Source organism: Saccopteryx leptura, chromosome 5 (assembly GCF_036850995.1).
Source record: "Saccopteryx leptura isolate mSacLep1 chromosome 5, mSacLep1_pri_phased_curated, whole genome shotgun sequence".
In the NCBI taxonomy this organism is placed as follows: Eukaryota; Metazoa; Chordata; class Mammalia; order Chiroptera; family Emballonuridae; genus Saccopteryx; species Saccopteryx leptura.
Genome location: NC_089507.1, coordinates 136,921,708 through 136,945,970, shown reverse-complemented (window position 1 = coordinate 136,945,970; position 24,263 = coordinate 136,921,708). Strand labels below are relative to the sequence as shown.

The window sequence follows — 24,263 nt, the reverse complement described above, 5'->3', positions numbered from 1 at the left end:
TAGACTGAGTTCCTGGAGGGTCAGAATTGTCTTACACAAAAACCCATTTCATAGTGCCTAGCACAGTAACAAATTTAAGGTTCAAATAAGCATTTTAACCATTTTAATAGAGTCTATGAAGAGCAAATGTATTAGGTAATTTCACCTCTTGCCAACCAACCATACATTGCACATCTCTCTCTATGTGAAGAACATTTAATCACCAGAAGTGCAATCTTTTGGATAACAAAACATGCTCCTACTATGCTTTACAGAAGGAAAACACGCTGGGTCTGATTTCATCCAAGGGAGCAGTGTGACTTCCTCATACTGACCTACATTTACATAGAGATGATTACCATTCCCCCCCTACAAAGAAAATGCTGATTTAACTCATGTTCTGCTCAGCCATTTAACTTTCCGAAACTGATTTACAAAATACGGTCTGAGGATTAAAAAAAAAATCTGTATTATGTAGCCTGTACAGGGGTGTGTACCCTGGCCACATTGAACTGGATCTAACAGCTCTGCTCTATGTTGGACAGAATCTAGACTCTTCGAATTTAAGAAATGAATAGGGATTGATGTGGCCCTGCAGGAATGCACACTTTTGTTGGGGGGGGGGGGCAGGAAGGATGATAATGTGAAACAATTAAAAATAATAATTTAATGTGCTTCATGCAGAACAGAAGTTATCTGCAAAGTGATGCAATGTGGTGGCCACCTACAAGCAGGTCAGAGGGACAGCAGGGTGCCTAGTGCAGACAGAAATCACAAGCCTGTGCTCCAGAGCTAGACTGCCTGGCCTTAAAGCCCTGCTCCCCAGTGCAGGCTATAGGACACTGATAGGCCTTTAAAATTCTCAGACCACATTTTCTAAATCAGCTTTAGAAAGTTAAACATCTGAGTAGAAAGAACATGCTTCGTATTTGCTGTATGAAGATAGGCAAATCATTTAATGTCTTTGTGTTTTTGTTTCTCATCTGTTTAAGGGAGTTTATAAAACCTACTCGCAGAGCCTTTGTGAAGACTAAAGTATTAATAACTGCAAAATGCTTAAACAGGGCCTGGCACAGAGCCATCACCACGTAAACCTAAGATTGGTAAGCTCTCATCCACACTCTACTTTGACCAATACTGTTTTACTTTTTCTAAATTCCTAGAAATGTCTGAAACTGAAATGACCATTTCCATACAGAAATTTGGTTAGGTAAATATTGAAAACATACAACATAAAATGGAAATATTTCTTAAATGTGTAAAAATTTTTCTTGCAAATTATTTTGTGGGTTTGTGCTTAAACATTCCTGGGCAGGACAGGGAGCTTTGAAAGAAATATCAATAAAAAATCAATAAGGAGGTCTGAAGGCCGCATGCTGGGGAAAGACACCTCATAGCACCTGATTCAGTTCTTGCTTCCCCTCCTCTCCACTTCCCGATGGGAGAGCAACCTCCCCTAAAGCCGGGGTGGGTTGAGCTATTCATCTGAGGCTGCAAGCACATGGCCTGCACAGCCTGCAGCTCTTTACGGTCCTCTGTTTGGGACCTGAAAAATAAGTTTGAGCTGATTTATATGAAAGAAAAACCCTTGCAAGAATGAAATTTAATATTTTATTAAATGTAACACGTCAACTTCAAAATAATGTTGAATTTAACTCTTGCCTCCTGGATGATTGCCCAGAAATAATCATCGTTAATTAATTAAATATTTCTAAAAATATTAAGAGCAAATAATTCTCTTCCCTAACTAGAACTACATTTACTGTGGAAGATGGGTATATTCTGATGTTTACTATAGCAGGAGGTGGGGCTTCCAAATGCTTGAATATCAAGGGTGGAGGAAGAACCTGAAACCTGTCAGCTGGAAGACTCTAACAGGCTCCCGGCAGTGCTCATCCATGGGCTGGCCACCCTTTGGAAATGCTACTCTTAACATGGTGGGTTTTCAGAGGAGGAGCGAGGAAACGGTGGCTCACACAGACACTGGTTGAGTAATGCACCCAGAAAAAAGGGTAACTGCCATTTCTGATAGACATCCACCTGGGGTAGGGTCTTCCTAGCCATGACATCAGAAGGTGCTGGTGTGGCCTGAACACCTCTGAGTGTCTGTGATGGATTTCTCCTCCTCAAATGTAATCAGGTGTTTTCAATGTAAAAATAACATGCCCATATTCTCCATTTGTAAACGGGCATTTTCCTTAAACAAAAGCTTCCTGTTTCAAGTTTCCAAACAGTATTGTAGAACAGGGCATGTCAGAACTAAGAAAAAAAGTGTCCAATGGTGTCATTTTTATGACCAGGAAACTGAGTGCTGAGAAGTCACATCATTTGCACACTGTGACACAGATAGCTGATGGCTAACCCGGGACCCAGAGCTCTTTGTGTTCAAATTTGTGCTTTTCCTGAACCCTCTTTGGTAAGCAAAACTGTGTTGCATCAGCTGTGCCGTTTCTGACTGGCTGCCTTTGAACGCACTGGTCGTCTTTCTCTCCAGGCCTGAATGGCAATCTTCTTGGTATGCTGGGAGAATATAGTGTGGTAGTGAGGAGCACAGCTTCAGAACCATACAGGTCCATGCCCATATGCTGGCTTCACCATGGCAAAGGCCTTAACCTCTCTGAACCTCCTGGATGACAGGGACAGGAATAGCTAATGCATAGGGCTTTCTGTCAGGAGCTTGAGCTCATTAAATCATTAGGATCTCTGGTGTAAAGTTTATCAGTCATTCCACTGGTTTATATTCTTCAGGGCTCAAGCCAGCCTTCGGAACAATGTCTTGCCCAGGTGAGCAGAAGTGAACACCTGTTTCACTGACTTTCTAGCTCTTGCACTGCTGGGAGAGGTCTGCTGGGCTGAGCTCAGCAAAGCTCCCTGGGAAGTAAAATGGTTCAGGGAAAGACAAACACAGTAGACTTTCCAAAGGCTATCATCACATGTGGTGATCAGAAAATTTTCTCTCGAAGTCCTAGAGGAAGGAAGCAGATTCAAATTAACCCCAAATTTATATTAGTCTTGGGATTAATTATGTGACATCAGAGAGTGGGTAGCAGACTTTCTTTCTGGATTATTTTATGCACAGAAAACTATTAAGATTTATAGCTACTCCCTGAGGGCACATCAGCTCACAGGCTGGGAAGACAGCCCAGAGGCCCCAGGACTTCATGGCTTGAGGATATCCTATATTCACAGACACTGGAGAGGTAACTTTTGCTTTTCATTTGCCAAACGTGTGAAAAGGCTTTGTTACTTTCTCGAAAGCCCAGAGATTTTATAACACCATCTCTTCTACATTGTGTGATCTGGCAACTGCCAAACGGTGACTGCCACAGCAGGACACCTGGAGAGGAAATGCAGTTAAGGGTCCACTGACAGCATTGCTTTCAGCAGACCATGACAGCTCCGTCCTTCATGGCCTAGTTTAGAACAGCAGCCAGTTCTATTGGCTATGTAGTAAAAACTCCATCAGTGGTTTTCCAATAATTCAAATCTGATGTCCCTTGCACACTGGCAAAGTTTTGTAGCAAGGAGTACCTGGTCTATTATTTTGATTGGAGAGCTGCCATGGAGCAGGAAAGTCATTGCTCTGGGCTGGCCTCCCCATGACACAGCGTGACCAAGAGAAAGAGCATGGATGGCTTTATCAGGCCGATGGAGTTTGGAACCTTCATTCTACCCAATGTTGGCTGGTTGACCTGGGACCAGGTGGGCCTCAACTACTCACAGGTGAGATGGAGACCACTGTAGGACCGCTGGGTTGTGGTGAGACTGGAGACTGCAGCACATGCCAGTGTCTGGCAGATGGTAGCTCCAGGGAGCTTTCTACTCAGGAGGGCTAGTCTAAGAACAAGTTCTTCCTTTCTAAGAAAACACTTTTTTAACTTTCTAAACTGGCAAAGAAAATCAAATGCAAATCTCAGTAGAAACCTATAAAAACACATCCATACCAAGGAGTGCTTGGCCTGAGTGAGAACTACTGGTTAGAGCCACATGGTTTTTTATCTTTGGCTGTAGTACTAACCACATTAGGGCCACATTTTACTCTTAGGTAAGATAAATTGGGAAATCTTGACAAGAGATTGAGAACATTTGTTGGGCCATATTAAACCAAAAGCCAGAAAGAAATGTGTTTAGGTCCTAATCCAAGCCCTCAGCGGGGGACTCACCTGCCTGATGCTACTGTGGATTCTCACCAGAAGCAGAGCAGAGTGGGAAGCATATTGAGAGCAGGTGATTTTTAGTGGGTGGGACATGTGTTCTGCATTATTCCCACCTCTCCTGATGTTTTCATCCTCAGGTTTAGCCCAGGGCCCCAGTTTCGCAGTAGCTCTGATGGCCAGGGACATTCACTACAGAAATATCAGGCACCTGCTGCAGGTCTATAGTATGGACATACAAAGAACTAGGAGCTTTTTTTCTCCCCCTCAGACAGCTTACAGTCTGGTTAGGAAGATAAAATTATCACTCTCTTTAAAATACTTACTTTTTTAAAGTCATATAAGATTATTCCAAAGCCATAGGCATGATTAGTTTTCAATAGGACAAAGGTGTTCAGTGTGGAGAACATCTCATGGAAACTGGAAATAGTTCACATGTCTGGAGCAACCAGAACTACCTACATGTCTGGGGAACATGTCTATTAACAGAGGCAGGTTGGCAACCTCTTTCACACCTCATTTTATCATCACCTTCTCCCATGTCAGGGTGATCTCTCCCTTAAGGTCCCATGAAGAAGTATATCAAATTCCAAGATTTCTAGTATAGCTGGCCCAGCTTAGGTGCTCACTCCCCTTAAATCAGCATTTCCTTTGACTCTCCATTTCATCCTTTCCCCATGGAATCATGGCTTTTAATACAGACCCCATGCAGTGAAACCATTACTAATGTGTCAGAAGCAGTCGGTCTTCTGTTAGTCATGAGGCAGTAGTGGTGGTTGGGGACCAAAAGGGGGAGGGCGGTGTCCTGAGCCCTGCTCACTAGGGCTCATTTGCCTTCCATCCCTCTAATATGGCCACCTCAATGTGACCAGATGGGTTTTCTCTTCTGAATGAAGGCCTTGATTCCCTCTTGCCCATCCTGCAGGGCCAAATTGTCCACCATGGTTTGAGAGGCGAGGTGGTAGGCTATTTGAAGGTCATGGCGCAGTTGCTTGTAGAAGGTGGCTTTGCCCAAAGACACTACAGGTCGGCTTAAGGAGGCAATCTTTCTGGCAATTCTCATGGTCTCTTCCTCCAGCTGCTCTTCTGGCACTACTCTACTGAGCAGTCCATGGAGCAAGGCTTCCTGAGCAGAAATGGGTTCCCCAGTAAAAAGCATCTCTAAGGCGACCTGGGGGAGGAAACACAGGCGATTATTAAAGACTTCCCTTCTGACCCACTGCCACCTAAGTCCCTGCCCCTACACTTCACTCTGCTGAGATGGTCGATATCTGACTTCCTGACAGCTGCAGCCCAGCTATCAGGAACAGCTCGGATCTTTCCAGAAGCAAGGAGAGGAAGGGATTCTCCATGTCCTCTTGCTCCGTTCCCAGCCCTGCAAAGACAGGAGATTTGAGCTGCCTCTTTCTGGGGCTAAGCACAGGACAGCAGCCACATCTTAAAGGTTAAAACTACAAATGTCGCAGCTGCAAGGCCCATCGCCTCCCACCAACCAGTGCAGTGGCTACTTTCCAGAAGAAAAAGAATGTTCAGAGAAGCTACCCCTTCAGTCTAATTTGAAAAAGCAGCCTCTGGCTCCCAGAGAAGGGGTCAGGTAAAAGGAAATGTCTTCCAGGGACAGATTAAGGGACCTAGCATGTTATTTATTTATTTTAGAGAGAGGAGAGAGAGAGAAAGGCAGGAGTGGGGGTGGGGGGAAAACGGGAAGCATCAACTTATAGTAGTTGCTTCTCCTATGTGCCTTGACTGGGTAAGCCTGGGCAGGGTTTTGAACCAGCAATTTCAGCATTCTAGGTCCAAGCTCTATCCACTGCACCACCACACATCAGGCTGGACCTAGAGTGGTTTTAACTTACAAGGAGAGGACGCCCTCTTTCCATGATCCCCCCCCCCAGAATTTCCAGGCCTGCAGAAAGGGGGAGTGCACCTTCCACATGCTCTAGTTTCCTCGGTTCTATCTCTGGCCACATATCGTGCCTCAATTCTGTATTCTGCAAATCCCAGCTTCTCAAAACTCAAATTTGTGATTTAGGAAAGGGGTTTCTAGTGTACAAGAAACAGTGCTGCTCCTCCCCGTCGCCTTGCTCACTCTCCTGCAGCCCAGCTGGCATCTTTGCTTGAACATGCTGTTACCTCAGTCCTTGCCATTCTCTCGGCCTGCAATGCCCTGTCCTGGCATGTCCCCTCATCTCCCTCAGGTCTCTGCTCACATGTCACCTCATCAGTGAGATCCTCCATGACTACCCTGTTACAATTGCAAATCCAACCTCAGCAGTATCCCTCTTTCTGGTTGTATTTTAATCCTTTGTACTTTTATCATTTAACAAACTATATGCTTTACATGGTTATTTGTCTATTGTATTATCTCCTTTGCTGGCATGTAAACTTGTTATTGTTCTATTCATTTCTATGTCTAGCACCAGAAGAGTGCCTTGCATATAGCAGGCAACCTACTAAATATTTATCGATAAGTGATTTAATGAATGGATGAAGGCAAACAGTATAGTAGAGGTGACACTATAGTACTTTAGAGCAGCAGTTCTCAACCTGTGGGTCGCGACCCCGGCGGGGGTCGAACGACCAAAACACAGGGGTCACGACCCACAGGTTGAGAACTGCTGCTTTAGAGGCTGGGTCAAAGGTGATACTGCTTCCATCTGGCTCTCTCCCTTAGTAGCTCAGCGAGAACCGGCTGCTTTGCTCTGAGAGACTGTACTAAGCCAAGTTCCACTGAGAGGCAGCCTCAACAGCCAGAGGCAGGAGTGAACAATGCTGCTGACTGCCCCCAGCTATCACTTCCCCATCTTCCAGTCTTCCCAGCTAAGGCCACAGACATTGTAGAGCTGAGAGAATCTTTCCTAACAGAGTTCTGAGCCCTGTCCAAATTGCAGATTTATGAGCTAAACAAATTACTGTTGTTCTGGGCCAATGAAAGTGGGTGGTTTAGGGAGTGAGAGATAGGAAGAGCCTAAACTATACATAAGATCCATTGCGTTAGCGCAATCTTCACTTACTGTTTAAGTTCCTACGCAGTGGGGCACTTCAGGTGAGAGAGCATTGAGATCATAGTTTCTCTATCTCAGTGCCACTGTGTATTCTGAACCAGATAACATTTTCTGAGAGGTGGTCCTGTGCATGGTGGCACCCTGGCCTCTGCACACTGGGTGCCAGTCATATCCCCCACCCCCAGCTTGTGATGATCAAAAACGGCTCCAGCCATTGCCAATGTCCCCGGGGCCAATATGGTTCCCTATTGAGAACCACCGAATTAAATGGTTTCTCAATCATAAGACTTCTGCTGTCCTGGCACCTCTCCCTCTGTCCAGAAGACTGAGGAGATCTTAACGGGATTAAAGCTGCTCATGATAAAAGTTTGGACTGGAATAGGCTTAGGGCAGAGGCCTGGACTGAGTTCTTGGCCTACCTGCAGCTTCCTGAGTCACCTTGCCGAGGTTATGCCTCTCTGGGACCCAATGTCCTCATCTGCCTAGTGGGGTAATACTGTTTAGTACCATGTTGATTTATGGGGACCTTTACTCAGGCATATTAGATAACGGGGTAACTTTCCCAAGAAAAAGGGAAAGTTTATTTTATAGCGCAACAGCACAATCTACTTACTGTTTAAGTTTCTAAGTAGTGGGCCCCTGAAACCAGGTGAGAGAGAAGAAAATACCTCCTTTCTCCTAATCAATTCTTGTTGCATCTTAGAGGGCACTTTTTGGGTTCCCCTAACAAATTGGTGATTTAATACTTCCTCTTCCTGGGCTATTTGCATTAAAAACAACAAAAAGGACTGGAAGCCTAGGTTCACTTCCAAGGTAGTGGGAATTTTATCTGGATTCCCGAGGCTACTTACTACCCATAGGCCTTAGGGAACAATTTAATGCCTCTGAGTCTGTTTCCTCCTCTGAAAAACAGGTATAAAACCACCATATTCCTGCAGAATTGTGAGGTTAGAGAAAATATGTGTATAGCTTATACAACAATGCTGGGAACACAGTAGGTACCTAATAAGTGCAGTGGTTATTATTCACCTGCTATTCCAGCTGTAAATTTGTATGAGTCTCTAATGTTCTGTTTTAGGAATTATGGCCTGTGAAAGAGGGTAATTATTTAAAGCAGAGGGGTCTTCCAGATCCCCTTGTCAGACCTATGACAGGAACCAGTTGGTAGCAGCGGCGTGTTAGTATCAGGGGCTGGGATGCTGGAGGACTCAGAGGGGAACGCAGCTGACGGATCAGGGGGCTGAGAAACCTGAGAAGTAAGTTAGGGGGCTGAGCTGTATGTTGTCAAAGGCTCTGAGGCCACATGTCTCAACTCTGACAGCGACACAAATCACTGTTGGAATGCAGATTTTGATGCAGTTGAGCTGGGCGGGCCTGAGACCCTGCATTCCTACAGGCTTTCTGGTGAACTGTACACTAGCTGCCCGTAACTTTCTTTCCAGTTTGGAAGCTCTACTCTGATTTAATTGGGCAACTGAGACAAGATTTTACAGATACACAAGTTACCATGGGTAAATAGGTGGAAGCAAGTGTTCGCACCACAGAGAAATGACTCCTCTGGGATGTGGGGTCCGGATCTTCTCAGTGTTCTGTGATGCCAACTGCTTGAGGCACTTACTCCAAATTTCTGAACAAGGGTAACTTTGATAGGGGAGGGGAACAGCTGAGCTGTTGTTTATATGGTGCAATGAAGATACATCATTTTACTCACACCAGAGGAGAAAAACACTTTACAAGCATGGAAACTTATTCATGCCCAGCCTCAGACTGGTTTGAACACAAGGGCTCCAATGCCATCATTATCTCTCCCAGTGGCACAGCTGAGATGACCAGCAGAGGGTAGTGGTGACCCACATGTGTGACCTTAGCCTGCAAACCGGCCAGCTTCCTAACTAGGCCAGTTTGCAAAAGCACCTGCTCGCCTCCCAGTGGATGTGCACCGGGCACGTGCCCAGCACCCACACACAGTTGATGTATGAATGCGTTCCTGTGAGTGCAATCACGCACTGACAACAGGTAGGTGGATTTTGTTCAGGTTTAGATTTTTGTGAGTCCCAGTTTTCCTCCTAAAGGGGGCCACCCAGGTATGATCCATAGTCCAGAAACCTGGCAAAGGTCTGAAGTGCCACCAGGCTTCTCATTCCACTAAATTCCCATTCTCATTACTGTGATTCCAGCTGATCTGTCTTGACCCGAAACCATATCTCTGTTTCATGCCTCCAAGTAGCCCAACATTTATGAGCCCCACGTGCAAGGACATCTGTTACAACTCTGAACCACTCTGGTTCAGATGGGTGACTAGGAGAAAACTTCGAAGACTTCAAAACAAGACTGTTTCAGCTGACTCTAGTGACTCAGAGGCCTCCTGGGGACCGAGCCAGGAAGAGCACAGATCAGGGATCTGAGTGGTACAATAATGGAGGTTCTCTGCCCGTCTTATGAGTGGGCCTGGCACTGCCAGAACTTTCTGTGGGGGAAAAAAGTTACTCTGGTCTTACAATATCCTGCTCCTTAATTTCTCATGATGGACAGTTATGCAAGGTGGTTCTGATGACTGGGCTTCCTGGAAACTTAAGTCCTGAATTTGCCACATCTTCCCTCTCTTTCTGCTTAAAAACTAATTTAAAATTTGATAAATATAATATAATGTTTAAGTTTTTAGGACTCAATTATGATCCTTGATTTTAAAATTTGTTTGGAGAATTGATTCTTATTCTGAGAGTAGGACAATCATGATTTAAAGGTTTCAATGTCTCTATATGAAACCTTCCAAAGTGTCAAAGATGAATAGCTACAGATAGGCTAACTAGACCTTTTATTATACAAAAGTCTTCATGATTTGATTTGCTTATAAGATAGCTTTATTAATAAGCTCTGAGAATATATTTATAATGAATGCATTTTAATTTAAAGTACCACACAAAGTAGGGAACACACACACACACACACACACTTAATGTAAAAGTGTATCCTGATAGGATCAAAACACCCCCTTGGGCCTGAACTGTGGTAGCATAATGGATAAAGCATCGGCCTGGAATGCTGAGATCACTGGTTCAAACCCTCTGGCTTGCCAGGTCAAGGCACATATGAGAAGCAACTACTACTACAAGTTGATGGTTTGGGCTCCTCCTCCCTTTTTCTCTCTCCTCTCTCTAAAAATCAATAAATAAAGTATTTTAAAAAATAACCAAACACCCCCTTGGGCTGAGCAAGCTCTGTGTTTGACAGGTCACTTTCTGCAGTTGCAGAGTCCACGTTCAGTCAGTTTTCATGTGTGTGTGTGCTTGTAGATATCTGTACTCAGAATCCCTTCAAAAATATACCTCTAGAAAAACTAATGAGGAAGCACCATGAAAGAAAGGAGTATTTCCCTAACTGTCTTGGTCCTATGGCTTGATTTCCCTTGGGTCTCATTTCTTTTGTGCCTCAGGCTTATGAACAACTGCTTATTTTTGTAGTAGATGCTAAAATAGACATGATATTCTAGAAAGCAATTTAGTCCTCTACCTGCTATGGTATATGATCCTCCCCCCATTTTTTAAAAGAGATTTCCAATTGAGAATGAGGATATATTTTTTTCCAGAACAAGGAAACCACTGATTCCTATGTAAGAGACGTTCAGTAAATATTATACTGATATAGGAAGAGAGAAAGCTTTGTAAAGAAAACGGATTTCGCCTGACCTGTGGCAGCGCAGTGGATAAAGCGTCGACCTGGAAATGCTGAGGTCGCCAGTTCCAAACCCTGGGCTTGCCTGGTCAAGGCACATATGGGAGTTGATGCTTCCAGCTCCTCCCCCCCTTCTCTCTCTCTATCTCTCCTCTCTCTCTCTCTGTCTCTCCCTCTCCTCTCTAAAATGAATAAATTTAAAAAAAAAAGAAAAAAAAAAGAAAACAGATTTCACTTTGGTTAGCAATGACAAAACAACTTTGACAATATGGCTCCTGGGGCAGCTTCAACATACCAGGCACAGGCTGTTCATGCTCCTGAAATATAATCATCGTAAAGCTGACACACTCAGGATAGCAGCTATTTTGAATTTTTTCTAGAACAAGACAGACTGTCAGCAAAACAATAAGCCAGTGACTCTTGTATCCTAGCCTCTTGATATTGGCATATGTCACTATGCTTTTACATCTCACGGGCAACATTTCAGTGTTGCAAAACTGAGTCTCAACTGCATTTCAAGTAAGATCACAAAAAATGTGTGCCTTTATGAAAACAAACAAAAGAATTCAAAACCCTAACTATCTGTATTAAGGGAAATGCGTGATTCACAAAGCAAAGCGCTCTGCGAGGATTGCTTATTCCCTCCCCGACACAGACGTTAGAAGGACTGCAGCACATCCAGGCAGCTATGCTTTCTGTACAATTTCCTGACTCAATGGTACTTTAATAAGTGAATTCTGGACCTAGCCCTCACGTGCACTGGAAGGTTATCACTAGAGAAAAGGCTGTAGGAGGTTAAGTTACCTTTCTTGGCAGTGCTCTCCCCAAGGCCACCCCCGGGGTGGAGCAGAAGAGCCCAATGTTCACACCTGGAGCAGAAAATGAGGATTTATCACTGGCCACAGCAATGTCACAACTGGCAACCAGCTGACACCCAGCAGCAGTGGCCAAGCCATTCACCATGGCGATCACGGGGACAGGGTGACTCTGGATCAGCATCATGACCTGAAGGAGCAAACACACTCCTTACACATCCATCTAAGAATGAGGAACAACATCAATGTTTACTTCATATGACTTTACTATTTCCAGAGCACTTTTCATATCCATTAGTGTATCAGATTCTATGAAAAAAGGTCAAAAGAAGGCCCAAAGAGAACTAACATGCATTGAATATTGACTATGAACCAGAACTGTGCCATTTGATTCCTGAGAACCCCAGGAGAAAGGAACACTATGTTATAACCAGGGCGCAACCCTTAGAGGAGAAACTGGCCTAAGGCCACAAGATCTGCCAGGGGTGGCTGTGGAGTCTGAATCAGCATCTGTCTGACTCCCAGCCCTGGCCTCCTCCAGGTTACAGTGCCCTCTCTGACGGCTTCCCTAGCAGCCCCATAGGAGTACAAAGCTGGTTTTATCCCTAGAGAGCAGTTCTATTCTCATTGGGCCTGTGTGGAACTCTGGTGTTAAAAGTGTGAAACTGGTATTTGGCACTTCCTTGAAAAATTAAGATGGAAAGGAACTGGAAGGCTATTTCTCTATAATTATTTCTCAAATTACCACTATGAATACTCTTAATTCTATTAAAATGGTGGGGAACACCCTGCTATCATCAAAATAATTCTTATAACAGCACCATTGGCACAGAGAAGGCAGCCAAAAACTGGCTCAGGTGATAGCCTCTTCCTCATCAGTCTTTAACTTATTTTTGCAGCTTACAAAATAACTTAATTTATTTCTCCATCTCTTCATGACACTTGACAGATTGTGTTGCTATGGTAACTTCAATTTATAAATGGTTGCTCTTTGAACCCTGGTAGGGATCAGGAAGGGCAGAGGCAGAGAAAAGCTTCATATAGCCTCTTTTTTATGATGGCAACTCAAAGAAAAATGACCTTCATTGATTTTGCCCAAGGAAGTTACCTTGGTCCTTATAAGCATTTGATTTGTGAGCTTTATTATAATATAACCAATTATATATTATATTTAAGGATATGCTATCATCTTCTAAAGTAGTGGCTTTTGACACTTTTTTGGAGGTGGCCACCTTTGAGAATCTGATTGCTAGTGAGCCTCTTCATAGAAAAAATGCAACTTATATGTACCCATATCTCACACCGTTCGTGGATTATGGGGTTCATGTACCCTAAGAGAGAATGGGGGCAGTCAGTGACAGAGCTATTCTCAATGAGCTATAGTAACAAGGAGAAGAATGCACAAGATCTCCAGAAGTCTTGCTGCAAAACAAAAAAAAAAATTGTATTAGCTCTGCGTGTCACCTGTTACCCAATGAACTTGTTACTTATGAAAAGTCAGATGACTGTGATTAGAGTTGAACAGTTTGTCTCCTGTCTGCCACCTACAAAAGGCTAGGATTTCATACCGCCTGTTGGAAAATACATAGGGAATCCAGTATATTTCAACAACATTAAAAACACGCCTTTGATCTAGGAATTATACTAACAAGAAACGATGTGAAAGGGTACAAAGCTGTCTGGACAAAGATGTTCATCAAATCATCACTCTATAATAATAAAGACTATAAATAATATAAATATATAAAAATAAGAAAACAGCTATGTTGATGAGACTATTCATTTCATGGAATGCTGTGTTGTCTCATTAAAATGAAATTTTCCCTGACAAACATCAGCATGGCCTGTATAGCAGTCTAGAGCCAGGTTGCTGGGGTTTGATGCCTAGCCTATCACTCACTCGCTACCCAATCCTGCCTTTACATCTATGAAGTGGGTATAATAATAATACCAATTTTACAGAACATAAGAATTACATAAATTAATGTCTAAAGTATTCAAAATATTACCTGGAACATAGTAAGCATTCAATGTTATACAATGCAATCATATCTATGAATGAATATTCAAATGTATACATGTGGAAAAATGATTACTAAGAAATGTGAATATTTAAAAATTATAGTTCTCTCTGGGTGATATAATTATGGTATGGTATCAGTAATTTATTATTTTCCTTTTATTCTTTATTTCCAAATTTTTCTTTTTTTTTTTTAAGATTTTGTTTATAGATTTTAGAGAGAGGAGAGAGAAAGGGGACAAGGAGCAGAAAGCATCAACATATAGTAGGTGCTTCTGGTATATGCCTTGACCAAGCAAGCCCAGGGTTTCAAACCAGTGACCTTAGAATTCCAAGTCAACACTATATCCACTGTGCCACCACAGGTTTGGCCAATTTTACTTATTTTTTTTTTGGTGAGAGGAGGGGTGATAGGCAGACTCCTACATGGGTCCAACTGGGATCCATCCAGCAACCCAATCTGGGGCCAATGCTCAAGTACCAAGCTATTTTTAGCACCTGAGGTTGACATGCTCAGACCAACTGAGCCATCCTCAGTGCCCAGGGCCACGCTTGAACCAATCAAGCCACTGGCTGCGGGAGTGGAAGAGGGGGATAAGAGGGAAAAGGGGAGAGAAGCAGATGATTGCTTCTTCTGTGTGTCCTAACTAGGAACCAAACCCTGGATGTCCATATGCCAAGGCTGATGCTCTATCCACTGAGTCACTGGCCAGGACCAAATTTTTCTATAATAAGCTTTTATAATTACAAAAAATTTAAATAAAGTTAGAGAGCAATTCAGAGAACAAAGAAACTAGATAATCAATCCCTTAACAGTAAAAAATTATTGCTCCTAATTTACCTCCTAAAAAAAGTACTTTTGGGGGGGTCCAGGCTACTCTAAAATGTAACATAAACTTAACTCTGCCCTAGCCTTATTTAAAAGCATTGCTGAGGTTTCTACATTATATCCAAAAGCCAGAGGTCCTGTCCCATTGTCATTTCTGTGATGGTATCTGGGGAGAAAAAGAATCTCCTGGACTGTGGTTTCCACCATCAAACAGTATAAAAGAAGACAGACAAGGATGGGTGTCTGGTGAGAGCAGCCGCATCAGCTCACAGAGGCTACTATTACTCTTCCATAACCATGTACTACTTCTCATTCTCAATTTGCCCTAGTCCTGATTTTTTAATTTTTAACAATCATGCCATACTTGTGGTCTATAACAAATCTGTTACAGATTTTTAGGTACTGAGCAAATTCAGATATTTCTATCTTCCTTCCTGAAATCAAATTTTCTCATGCATGACCCCAACATGAAATATATAGCTCATTCTGTTCCAGTCTGCCTGTTGATTACATTTGAAAATGGAAATCTTGCACAAGTTTATAGTGCCCATATTTATTCAGACAACGTGATTTTCCTAGGAAAAAATGTTAAAGAAATCAATCCATTTTCAGTCTTGTTTGATTGCATCTGGGCGAGGTCTTGTTTAGGAACTGGGTATTTTTAGGTGATCTGGAGGCATCCAGGAGTTGGAAGCTCCCATGAAACCTGGTATTTACCTTCTGTAGAGGTCCTGGCTCCCTGTGGCCCTTTGGTACCCATTTAGATCCCAGTTCATGAAGATCCTCCAGCAGAATGATAAAAGATCCTTTCAGGAGGATGGAAGGGCTCTACTGATTCTCTTTAATGATTTTCTACTTTGTTCAAACATATTGGGTATTAATAGAAAAATAATTTTTACCAAGCCTTGGCAAACACAGGAGCCGAATGTTACATAATCACTAATGTGAAACAAATGACCTAAGTCTTAGCTCTGGCCTCAAGTCAATCACTTTTTCCATTTGTCCCTCCATGAAATCAGAAAACTATAACCTGATCTCCAGAAGTGTTTCTGGAAAAGCAAGGAAAACAAACGATGGTCAGAAGATATCTTAATCTCCTTCCATTCTCCGACCCTATTGCTTACTTCTGTCTTGTCTACACAGTATGTATTGTTATCTACTTGTTGAATCATAAGTGACCAAATGAATGCATGAATAAATCCATGAATGGTGAAAAATTAGGCTAAGTTATCTCAGGGTCAAGTTATGAAACTGTTTATATATCTTGTTTCTCAACTAGATTTCCATTTTAAGATTGGCAGGAAAGTCTTTTTTCCTTTTATTTCCCTATCTTGCAAGTATCATACATATAGCAGGTGCTCAATAAATACTCCTGAAATGACCAGTGTTTTTCATAGAGTTGGATTCTATATTTAATTTTTGATTATTCAGGGTTGATTTGATATATTTATAAACCATCTCAAACTTTTTGTTCTTCCTCCTTTATATATGTTGGCAATTTCCCTTCTTAATATGGTTAAAAAGTAGCCTGACCTGTGGTGGTGCAGTGGATAAAGTGTCAACCTGGAACACTGATGTCGCCAGTTCAAAACCCTGGGCTTGCCCAGTCAAGGCACATATGGGAGTTGATGCTTCCTGCTCCTCCCCCCTTCTCTCTCTCTCTCTCTCTCTCTCTCTCTCTCTCATTGCCTCCTCATTAAAAATGAATTTAAAAAATTAATATGGTTAAAGAGACAGAAGTGAAAATGAAGAGGTTAATTTTCTTACATGGAGATAATGACTATAAAGGCCGGTTGAAAGAGGGGTTTAAAAATAATTTAAGCCCTGGCCAGTTGGCTCAGCGGTAGAGCGTCGGCCTGGCGTGCAGGGGACCCGGGTTCGATTCCCGGCCAGGGCACATAGGAGAAGCGCCCATTTGTTTCTCCAACCCCCCCTCCTTCCTCTCTGTCTCTCTCTTCCCCTCCCGCAGCCAAGGCTCCATTGGAGCAAAGATGGCCCGGGCGCTGGGGATGGCTCCTTGGCCTCTGCCCCAGGCGCTAGAGTGGCTCTGGTTGCAGCAGAGTGACGCCCTGGAGGGGCAGAGCATCGCCCCTTGGTGGGCAGAGCATCGCCCCTGGTGGGTGTGCCAGGTGGATCCCAGTCGGGCGCATGCGGGAGTCTGTCTGACTGTCTCTCCCCGTTTCCAGCTTCAGAAAAATACAAAAAAATTAAAAAATTAAAAAGTCATTATTGTTATTCCATTTATGAATGCTCTCTTTCTCATTACAAGAGTTGTTTTAGTTTTTAAAAAATTAATTATAATCTTCTGTTCTTGCCCTCTAAAAATGTACATTTTTACACTTTACTTCTTTTATACAACCATGTATACCAAGACATACCTACAAAGGTGGAAATCGTAGCTAGCAATATCAGCATAGATTTCACTTTCTTTGGCATATCACAATATCAGTAGCACGCTATGGGCACTTCTTAAAAGTCTAAACCAAATTGGTGCTTGAATAAAGGATTCACCAATTACCACAGAGGTTTCAGGAGTTCTACAGTAGTTAGGTCTCATAGATAAAACCTTACATGTAAACTAGAAGCCTAATTCAATATCTAATATGTATAATTATAATCTTCGGGTTTGCAGTGCCAACCATCCTCCTGGCTTACCTCAGAACAGGTTTGAAATACTTCAGTGTGATATTCTGGACCTTGTTCATCTGTCAGTTCCTTTAAATCATGCCCCGAAGAAAATACAGGCCCCTCGGCTGCAAATGTTTCCAGTTGAGAAAAGAAAATACATGGTATAAACAGCAGAGCTGGGAAGTCATTTACTTGTCTACCGAATAACTTTACTGAACAATTGCATTGATGCCATAGACACAAGTCAATGGCCTAATTTGATAAGAATAATTCCAGTTAAATTGAAAAGTAGCCAGTATTTTGTGATGACAATTCAAGGTGAGGCATCTGTGCTTTAAAAGGTTTGTGGTGGAAACCAGTGAATACATGTGATTATGCAAAAAGAGGGCTCAGTAACCAAAGCGAATGGACTTCTTTCAGAGTTGTCCCTCTGTTTCAGTTTTGTTTTTGGATTTGATCTGGCCTGAAAGTATGGACTCCCATCAGTCCATCAGACTCCACTGTGCCTTTGGCAGCATCTCTGTCATTTAGTCTACAAACAATGGCCACCCATAGGGTCTGCAATTAGAAAGGTCAGAGTGTGAGCCCTGTCCGGTTGGCTCAGTGGTAGAGCATCGGCCTGGCGTGCAGAGGTCCCAGGTTCGATTCCCAGCCAGGGCACATAGGAGAAGCGCCCATTTGCTTCTCCACCCCTCCCCCTCTCCTTCCTCTCTGTCTCTCTCTTCCCCTCCCACAGCCGAGGCTCCATTGGAGCAAAGATGGCCCGGGCGCTGGGGATGGCTCCTTGGCCTCTGCCCCAGGTGCTGGAGTGGCTCTGGTCGTGACAGAGCAACGCCCCGGAGGGGCAGAGCATCGCCCCTTGGTGGGCAGAGCGTCGCCCCCTGGTGGGTGTGCCGGGTGGATCCCGGTCGGGCGCATGCGGGAGTCTGTCTGACTGTCTCTCCCCGTTTCCAGCTTCAGAAAAATACAAAAAAAAAAAAAGAAAGGTAAGAATGTGAAGAGAGCCCCTTTATATTTTTTAAATTTATTTTTTTTCAAAGATTTTTTTTAAAAATAGTATTCAGTTCTTTTAGAGAGAGGAGAGAGAGAGAAAAGGGGGAGGAGCAGGAAGCATTAACTCATATATGCGCCTTGACCAGGCAAGCTCAGGGCTTTGAACTGGTGACCTCGGCGTTCTGAGGTCAACACTTTATCCACTGCGCCACCACAGGACAGGCTAGAACCCTTTTAATTTTTACCTGGGATCTGAGGATATGATTTTGTTATTGTTGTCATTAACAACAAACTGTAATTCACTGATAACACTTTCTCATATTTTCCTTTTGTTGTGGCTCTTCTGATAGGCAATATTATTCCCTTTAAACAGGTGAGGAAATTGTGTTGTTTAGAAGATTTGGGTAACACCCCTAATGGCCGCTGAACAATATCTGTCCTATTTCTTTTCAGTTTACCACACAAAACAGTTGAAAATTTATATTCAACCACAGATAAAAAGGTAACATTCTGAGTATCTGCCCTAAAAATACTGATTAATTTCTACCAAAAAAAAAGTATATCACAGAGCATCATCCATTTTTTTGTGAGAGGAGGGGAGGCAGAGACAGACTCCTATGGGCAAGCCCAGTAGGGGGCAATGCTCTGCCATTCTGGGGCTCTTGCTCCATTGCAACTGGAGCCATTTTTTTAGGGCCTTGAGGGGAGGAGAAGAGAGAGAGAGAGAGAAGTGAGGGGGGAGGGGTGGAGAAGCAGATGATCGCTTTGCCTGTGTGCTCTGGCTGGGAATTTAAGCCCAGACTTCCACATGCCGGGCCAATGCTCTACCACTGAGCCAACTGGCCAGGGCCTCCTGTGGATGTTTTAAAATGCTGACACTGATATTATTTATACTACTAGCATCATCACTAGATAATTCAGTAAAAATTTTCACTGGAAAAGAGTAAGGAAAGAAATGAGCAAACTAAGGCACTCTTTCTGACACCACTGAAGAAGACTACAGATACTGTTTGAAAGTGTGATAGAAAAAGAAAAGATGTGGCCCTGGCCAGTTTGCTCAGTGGTAGAGCATCGGCCCAGTGTATGGACATCCTGGGTTAGATTCCTTGTCAGGGCACACAGGAGAAGTGACTATTTTCACCCCTCCCCTTCTCTCTTCTCCTCCCCCCCCTCTCTATCTCTCTCTCTCTCTCAGCCATGGCTCAGTTGGAGCAAGTTGGCCCCAGGTGCTGAGAATGGCTCCATGGCCTTGGCCTCAGGAGCTAAAATACCTCAGTTTCCAGCAACAGAGCAACGCCTAGATGGGCAGAGCATTGCCTGGTAGGGGGCTTGCCTGGTGGATCCTGGTTGGGGGTATGCGGGAGTCTGTCTCTATGCCTCCTTTCTTCTTACTTAAGAAAAAAAGGAAGGAAAGGAAGGAAAGATGGGATCAATCAAATGCCTCAGCAGCCTGGTCTCAGCCTACTAGGTAGGCTACCCAAAGGATCAGTGATTAAATATATATCTTATGAGGTCCATGAGGAAATTAATTCTTTGATTTGGATGGGAAGCCAGTGCGGCCAAGTAAGGCAATGTTTCGTATCTGACAAAAAAGAAAAGACACATTTTTCACTGCACAATAATCTTCACTATAATTTTTAGTTAAAAGTGTTAGTAATACTGACCTGTGGTGGCGCAGTGGATAAAGCGTCGACCTGGAAATGCTGAGGTTGCCGGTTCGAAACCCTGGGCTTGCCTGGTCAAGGCACATATGGGAGTTGATGCTTCCAGCTCCTCCCCCCCTTCTCTCTCTCTGTCTCTCCTCTCTCTCTCTCCCTCTGTCTCTCCCTCTCCTCTCTAAAATGAATAATAATAAAAAAAAAAAAAAGTGTTAGTAATAAATAAATAATGTTAATGAAAAAATATAGTGTTCGGATCAAGCCCCCCTACACAAGAGTATTTTCATAATTAATGTTCTTGTAAAGAAGCTTCCAAACAATTCTGTTAAGTGAAGGAATGCCTCAGTTAACCAAAGAATTTTGAGAAAAGTTGTTTGGGTACTGCAAAACCCTGAGCATGGATATCAGATAAGTACCTGAAATGATAATGACTTTCAAGTCTTTGCTTTCAGCTTCATGAAGAATGTCACTTTGGAGAGATTTCAGCATTTCCAGTGACAGTGCGTTCCTTTTCTTTGGATTGCTCAAGACAATATTCCTGCGAAGAACATTTTATAATTACTGGGTCATGCACCAGTCAAAACAAGTGAGGACCCCAGCAATTCCTTTCTAATTTGGGAGCTATTATTTAAATACCAGAAAAGAGAGCTGCTGCTGCTTAGAGGCAACTGTGATGACCTGTCAACTCTGGAGTTATGGCTAAGTCAAAATGAGGAGACTTCTGAAATGCAGGCTGGGTTTCTCCCTCTTTCCTTGATTTGTTTCTCTCTTTTTTTTTTTTTTTCAGGTTTGCCATCAGAAACATTACTGCCACCTCCATTAAAAGGGCAGGTCAGAGTCATTCCAAATTCATTGCTGCTCATGCTGAGCGGCTGCACAGTTTAGTTTCTGATAGCAGTGGAAGCCAGAGGAATCTGACACAGTGCCACCCTAACTTACTTCTTCCCATTGTTCTTCAGAAAAAAATTAGGTCAGGAAAAGGGCCAAGAATGAAAATCTTTCCCAATCTCCTCCTATCCACCCCACACAAGAGCACAGCCATGATGCAGCTGCCCATACACATACGACAGTATTTTTCCAACTTATACTGATATCCTGTAATTCTGCACACTAAGTCATGCTGTCAGAGAATGATGGGATGATATGTGAAGAACAAAATGACAGAACCATAAGCAAAAGGGCTCTTTTGGACATGTCATCTCGCTAGAAGCTGGCATTCAAAGGCCTGCTCATTATTTTAAATATGCTGATTAAAATAACCTGTATTGTTATTTACCACCTATATACAGAAATGTCTTATTTTTGCTGTTATCAAGAACAAGCTACGAGCCAAACACCAGATTATTGTTACAGATATATTTTATATCGGTTGCCCATCAGTCTCCATCCACGTTTTCTGTGTTCTTCCTTCTTTTTTGAATCTGAGACTCCTACTGCCATGTGTCAGCTTAGATTCTCCATAGCCTCCTGTGCCACTTTTTCTGGAAAGCCACTTTGATGACTGAATTTCAGTGCAATACCACTTCCTCTGGATTACCATTTCAGCTTTGCTTCCATCTTTAGGTGGCTGGGATAATCATCATTGTTTCTTATATACGTGCTGTCTCCTAAGTACAAAAATGACCTGCAGCTGATATGCTTTGAAGCCTGTATTTGGGGAAGGGCAGGAGATGGTGGTGAGAGAACTGCTGATAAATCTTCCAGTAAAATATTAAGTGTGCTTGCTGTAGCAGAATTAAAAAGCTGCCATCCTATCTATGACATATGCTTAAGTTAAATTCTAAGGCCTTAGGCAAAACTGTAAAAAGATGCCAGCCCCCAAATGCCCATGCTGCATGGCAGTCTGATCATGTGTCCCATTAGTCCTTTGGCTCACGCTTCACACACCCTGTCAGAGTGCCCTAAGTTGCTGAGTTTGCTTTTCAGCCCAGTGTAACCAGGCTTCTGTCCCTGCCAGTCCACTAAAACTATTCTCACCTAGCAGGTCCTAGTTGTCTGAACCAAACCCAGTGGCCATTTGGATCAGGCTCTCCTTCTGGAAATACATTCCTCCTCCCCTGGCTTTTTGGCCCTTCTCTACTTCTTTCATGGGCTCCTAGCCTTTTTCTATTCCCTAAATGCCAGCCATCTTCAGAGCTCCCTCTGGTGCCTAGAGCAGTACCCAAGTCATAGCTGGCCCTCACTGCATGACAGTGGCATTGCTAAGGACAGCATTGAAAGGGAACACTCAAAGCTTGACTGAGTTGTTCAAGCTCACCTACTCAGTGACTAACATAGTGCTGCATTCATGCTGGATTTGGGGCTTCCTTCCTACTACACAATTCCCAGCATTTATGATAGGGTATTCTAATCATCTAGCTTCCCTTTCTGATTCGTATATACTGCTCACGAAAATTAGGGGGTATTTTTTAACTTGATATTCATTTTGAAATATCCTAGTTTTTGTGAGCAGTAGATTTAACTCTGGAGAACTCAACCAGGCCTCCTTTTGTCATTTGGCAGCCATGCCACAAGTCAGGCTTCTGACCAGATGGAACCAGATTTGCAGAAGCAGAGCTGCCCTTGAAAACAAGCAGGACGGGCTCCTGCCTGGGCCCTGTACTTTGGGGCACCTGCTCTGGGTTCTGTTCCAGCTGTGCCTGTCCAGGCAAGCAGGAGACATAAGGATAATGGGATCTTCTCACCCAGAATCACCTTTCCCTTTCAAACCCTGCTGCAGTTATCCAAGACCCTGGAGTTTCCTGGCTGAGCAGTGAGCACCCGCAGGCCCCCAAGAGTTGTATATAGTGGGTGAGAGGACAGAGAATATAGAAATGTGGATGGGGTGTCTGCAGACCTATGTGCAGGTCAGCAGCTGGCTCTCCACTTTTGGGGGAGTCCTGGGAACCTGAGGACGGTAAATGCAAACAGGGCCTACAAGGTTTTTATGAAGGCCTACTCCTCAGGGCAGAAGAAGAAAACATATTTAGCAGTTAGTTTGATTTGTAACTTTTAAATACTTAGATATCCTAACATGAGCCTCCGTTGGGCCCTTGATTGGCCAGATAAACAGCATGAGGTCTGGATGGGATTGGGGTCCACCAACCTTTACTTAATCGTCCAGTTTCCACTGGGTGCACAGGTATGGTTTTAAGTGTTTTTGACCTGTTGAGCTGAAGGGCAGAGCTTCGTACGTGTGTCCTTCATACTATTTATTGACCCAGCACTGCGGGGGGAGGGCCAAGCAGCAGCTCTGCTAAGCCTAACCTGGCCTTGGAGCCAGATCAAGCTCGTGAGGCCCAGAACCCTCAAGTGAAGGGCTTTCTCAAAGGCCGCAGCAGCCATGGGCCACCGGCAGAGCTGCCCACACTGAGCCTGAGAGTCCAGTGAGAACTTAGCTCGGCCACACTAAGGATTTAGGCCCTAAACTTTAGGGAAAGTGTGGGGCCGGCCGAGGCAGTCCCACCTGAAATCCTGCGGCCTCTTGCGGTCCCAAACGCTACTGTGCCCGGGAATGGGACCTCTATAAGCACCGTGCCCGCGATTCCCTCCCGCTGGACCACCCCGCGGGGCGGATTCCGCAGTCCCGGATAACCCGGGGTCCAGAGTCCTCGCTGGACCCCGCGTGGGGCGGTGCCTGGCCTCCTCTGCCCATCTGTCTCCCCGTGTCTCCGCCGTCCACCCCACCCGGGAACAGCCCCGTAACCTGCGGACCGCTCCCGGAGGGCCAGGTCGGCTGCGACCCCACCGCTGACCTGATGCCGTCCCGCTGTCGTGCGGCGGTGAGTTGCGGGCCCGGCTCTGGCCGCCGGACCCCGCCAGGTGCCCGGCTGCAGAAGCCGGAGGCAAGCGGAGCCCACGGACCGCGCCAGAGCCAGTCAGGCACTTTGGCGCCGAAGGCCCGCAAGCCCGCGGCCGCCATGGCGGCCAGAGACGCGCCCCGAAGGCCGGACGCCCCGAGGGCCGCGGGCGCTCGGAAGGGCGCTGGCGGGAACCCTGGCGCAGCTCTTAGGCCGCGGGCAGAACCGGCTCAGAACTCCCAAGCCCAGCACTGGACAGGACTGCCCGGGGCCGATCCCGCCCTCGCCGCCCACCAACCCAGCCCCGGGTCCTCTGCAGTCCCGCCCCGGTCCCGCCCCGGTCCCGCCCACCCCCGCGCCTTCCGGACCGGGACCCTGAGTCCCGCCCCAGGCGCCCCGCCCCCCATGCGTTCAACTCGGGCTCCCAGCGCTGTCCCGGACCCGACTCCTCCTGGCCGGGCCAATGGCGCACCGCCTCCTGGAGGCCTGAGGGGTGAGGCCGAGGGTAAAGGACCGGGATTCGACACCTGCAAGTTCTCTCCTCGGGTTATTTGTTTTAGCAACAACAGCGTCTGAAAGAAGCGGGAAGTGGATTGGTTTCTGCACCAACACCAAGAATGTGGTGGTTTGCCTAGATTAGATTAGAAAACGAATGACATCAGATGGTAAATGGTATGACTTATGGATGCCACTTTGTTACTTCACTTACCCACAGAAAACCACGCGGGCCG

The 24,263-nt window shown here is 44.6% G+C and overlaps 1 protein-coding gene across 2 annotated transcripts; it reads right to left on the bottom strand.

Annotated features, from left to right (window-relative positions):
* Positions 1–433: 433 nt before the first annotated feature.
* ECHDC3 (enoyl-CoA hydratase domain containing 3) lies at positions 434–23,808 on the bottom strand. 2 transcript variants are annotated; one of them, XR_010751537.1, is made up of 6 exons: positions 23,488–23,808; positions 20,170–20,291; positions 17,130–17,227; positions 11,615–11,815; positions 4,460–5,304; positions 434–2,944 (listed from the first exon to the last, which is right to left on the bottom strand). XR_010751537.1 is itself a non-coding variant. In XM_066385089.1 (5 exons), exons 1-5 carry the CDS (start codon positions 23,652–23,654, stop codon positions 4,993–4,995), a joined length of 900 nt encoding a protein of 299 aa, XP_066241186.1. In that variant the 5' UTR covers positions 23,655–23,808; the 3' UTR covers positions 434–4,992. The 2 variants fall into 2 exon arrangements, 1 of the variants encoding a protein (XP_066241186.1); XM_066385089.1 differs by having other exon boundaries at positions 434–5,304.
* Between the last annotated feature and the right edge of the window lie 455 nt (positions 23,809–24,263).

Coding starts and splice junctions, on each gene's coding strand:
- ECHDC3 (XM_066385089.1), bottom strand. CDS start 23,654: ATGGCGGCCGCGGGCTTGCGGGCCTTCGGCGCCAAAGTGCCTGACTGG. Junction 17,228..20,169: donor GAAAGTCATTATCATTTCAG/GTACTTATCTGA, acceptor AAACATTTGCAG/CCGAGGGGCCTGTATTTTCT. Junction 5,305..11,614: donor GGAGAGCACTGCCAAGAAAG/GTAACTTAACCT, acceptor TTCCTCCCCCAG/GTCGCCTTAGAGATGCTTTT.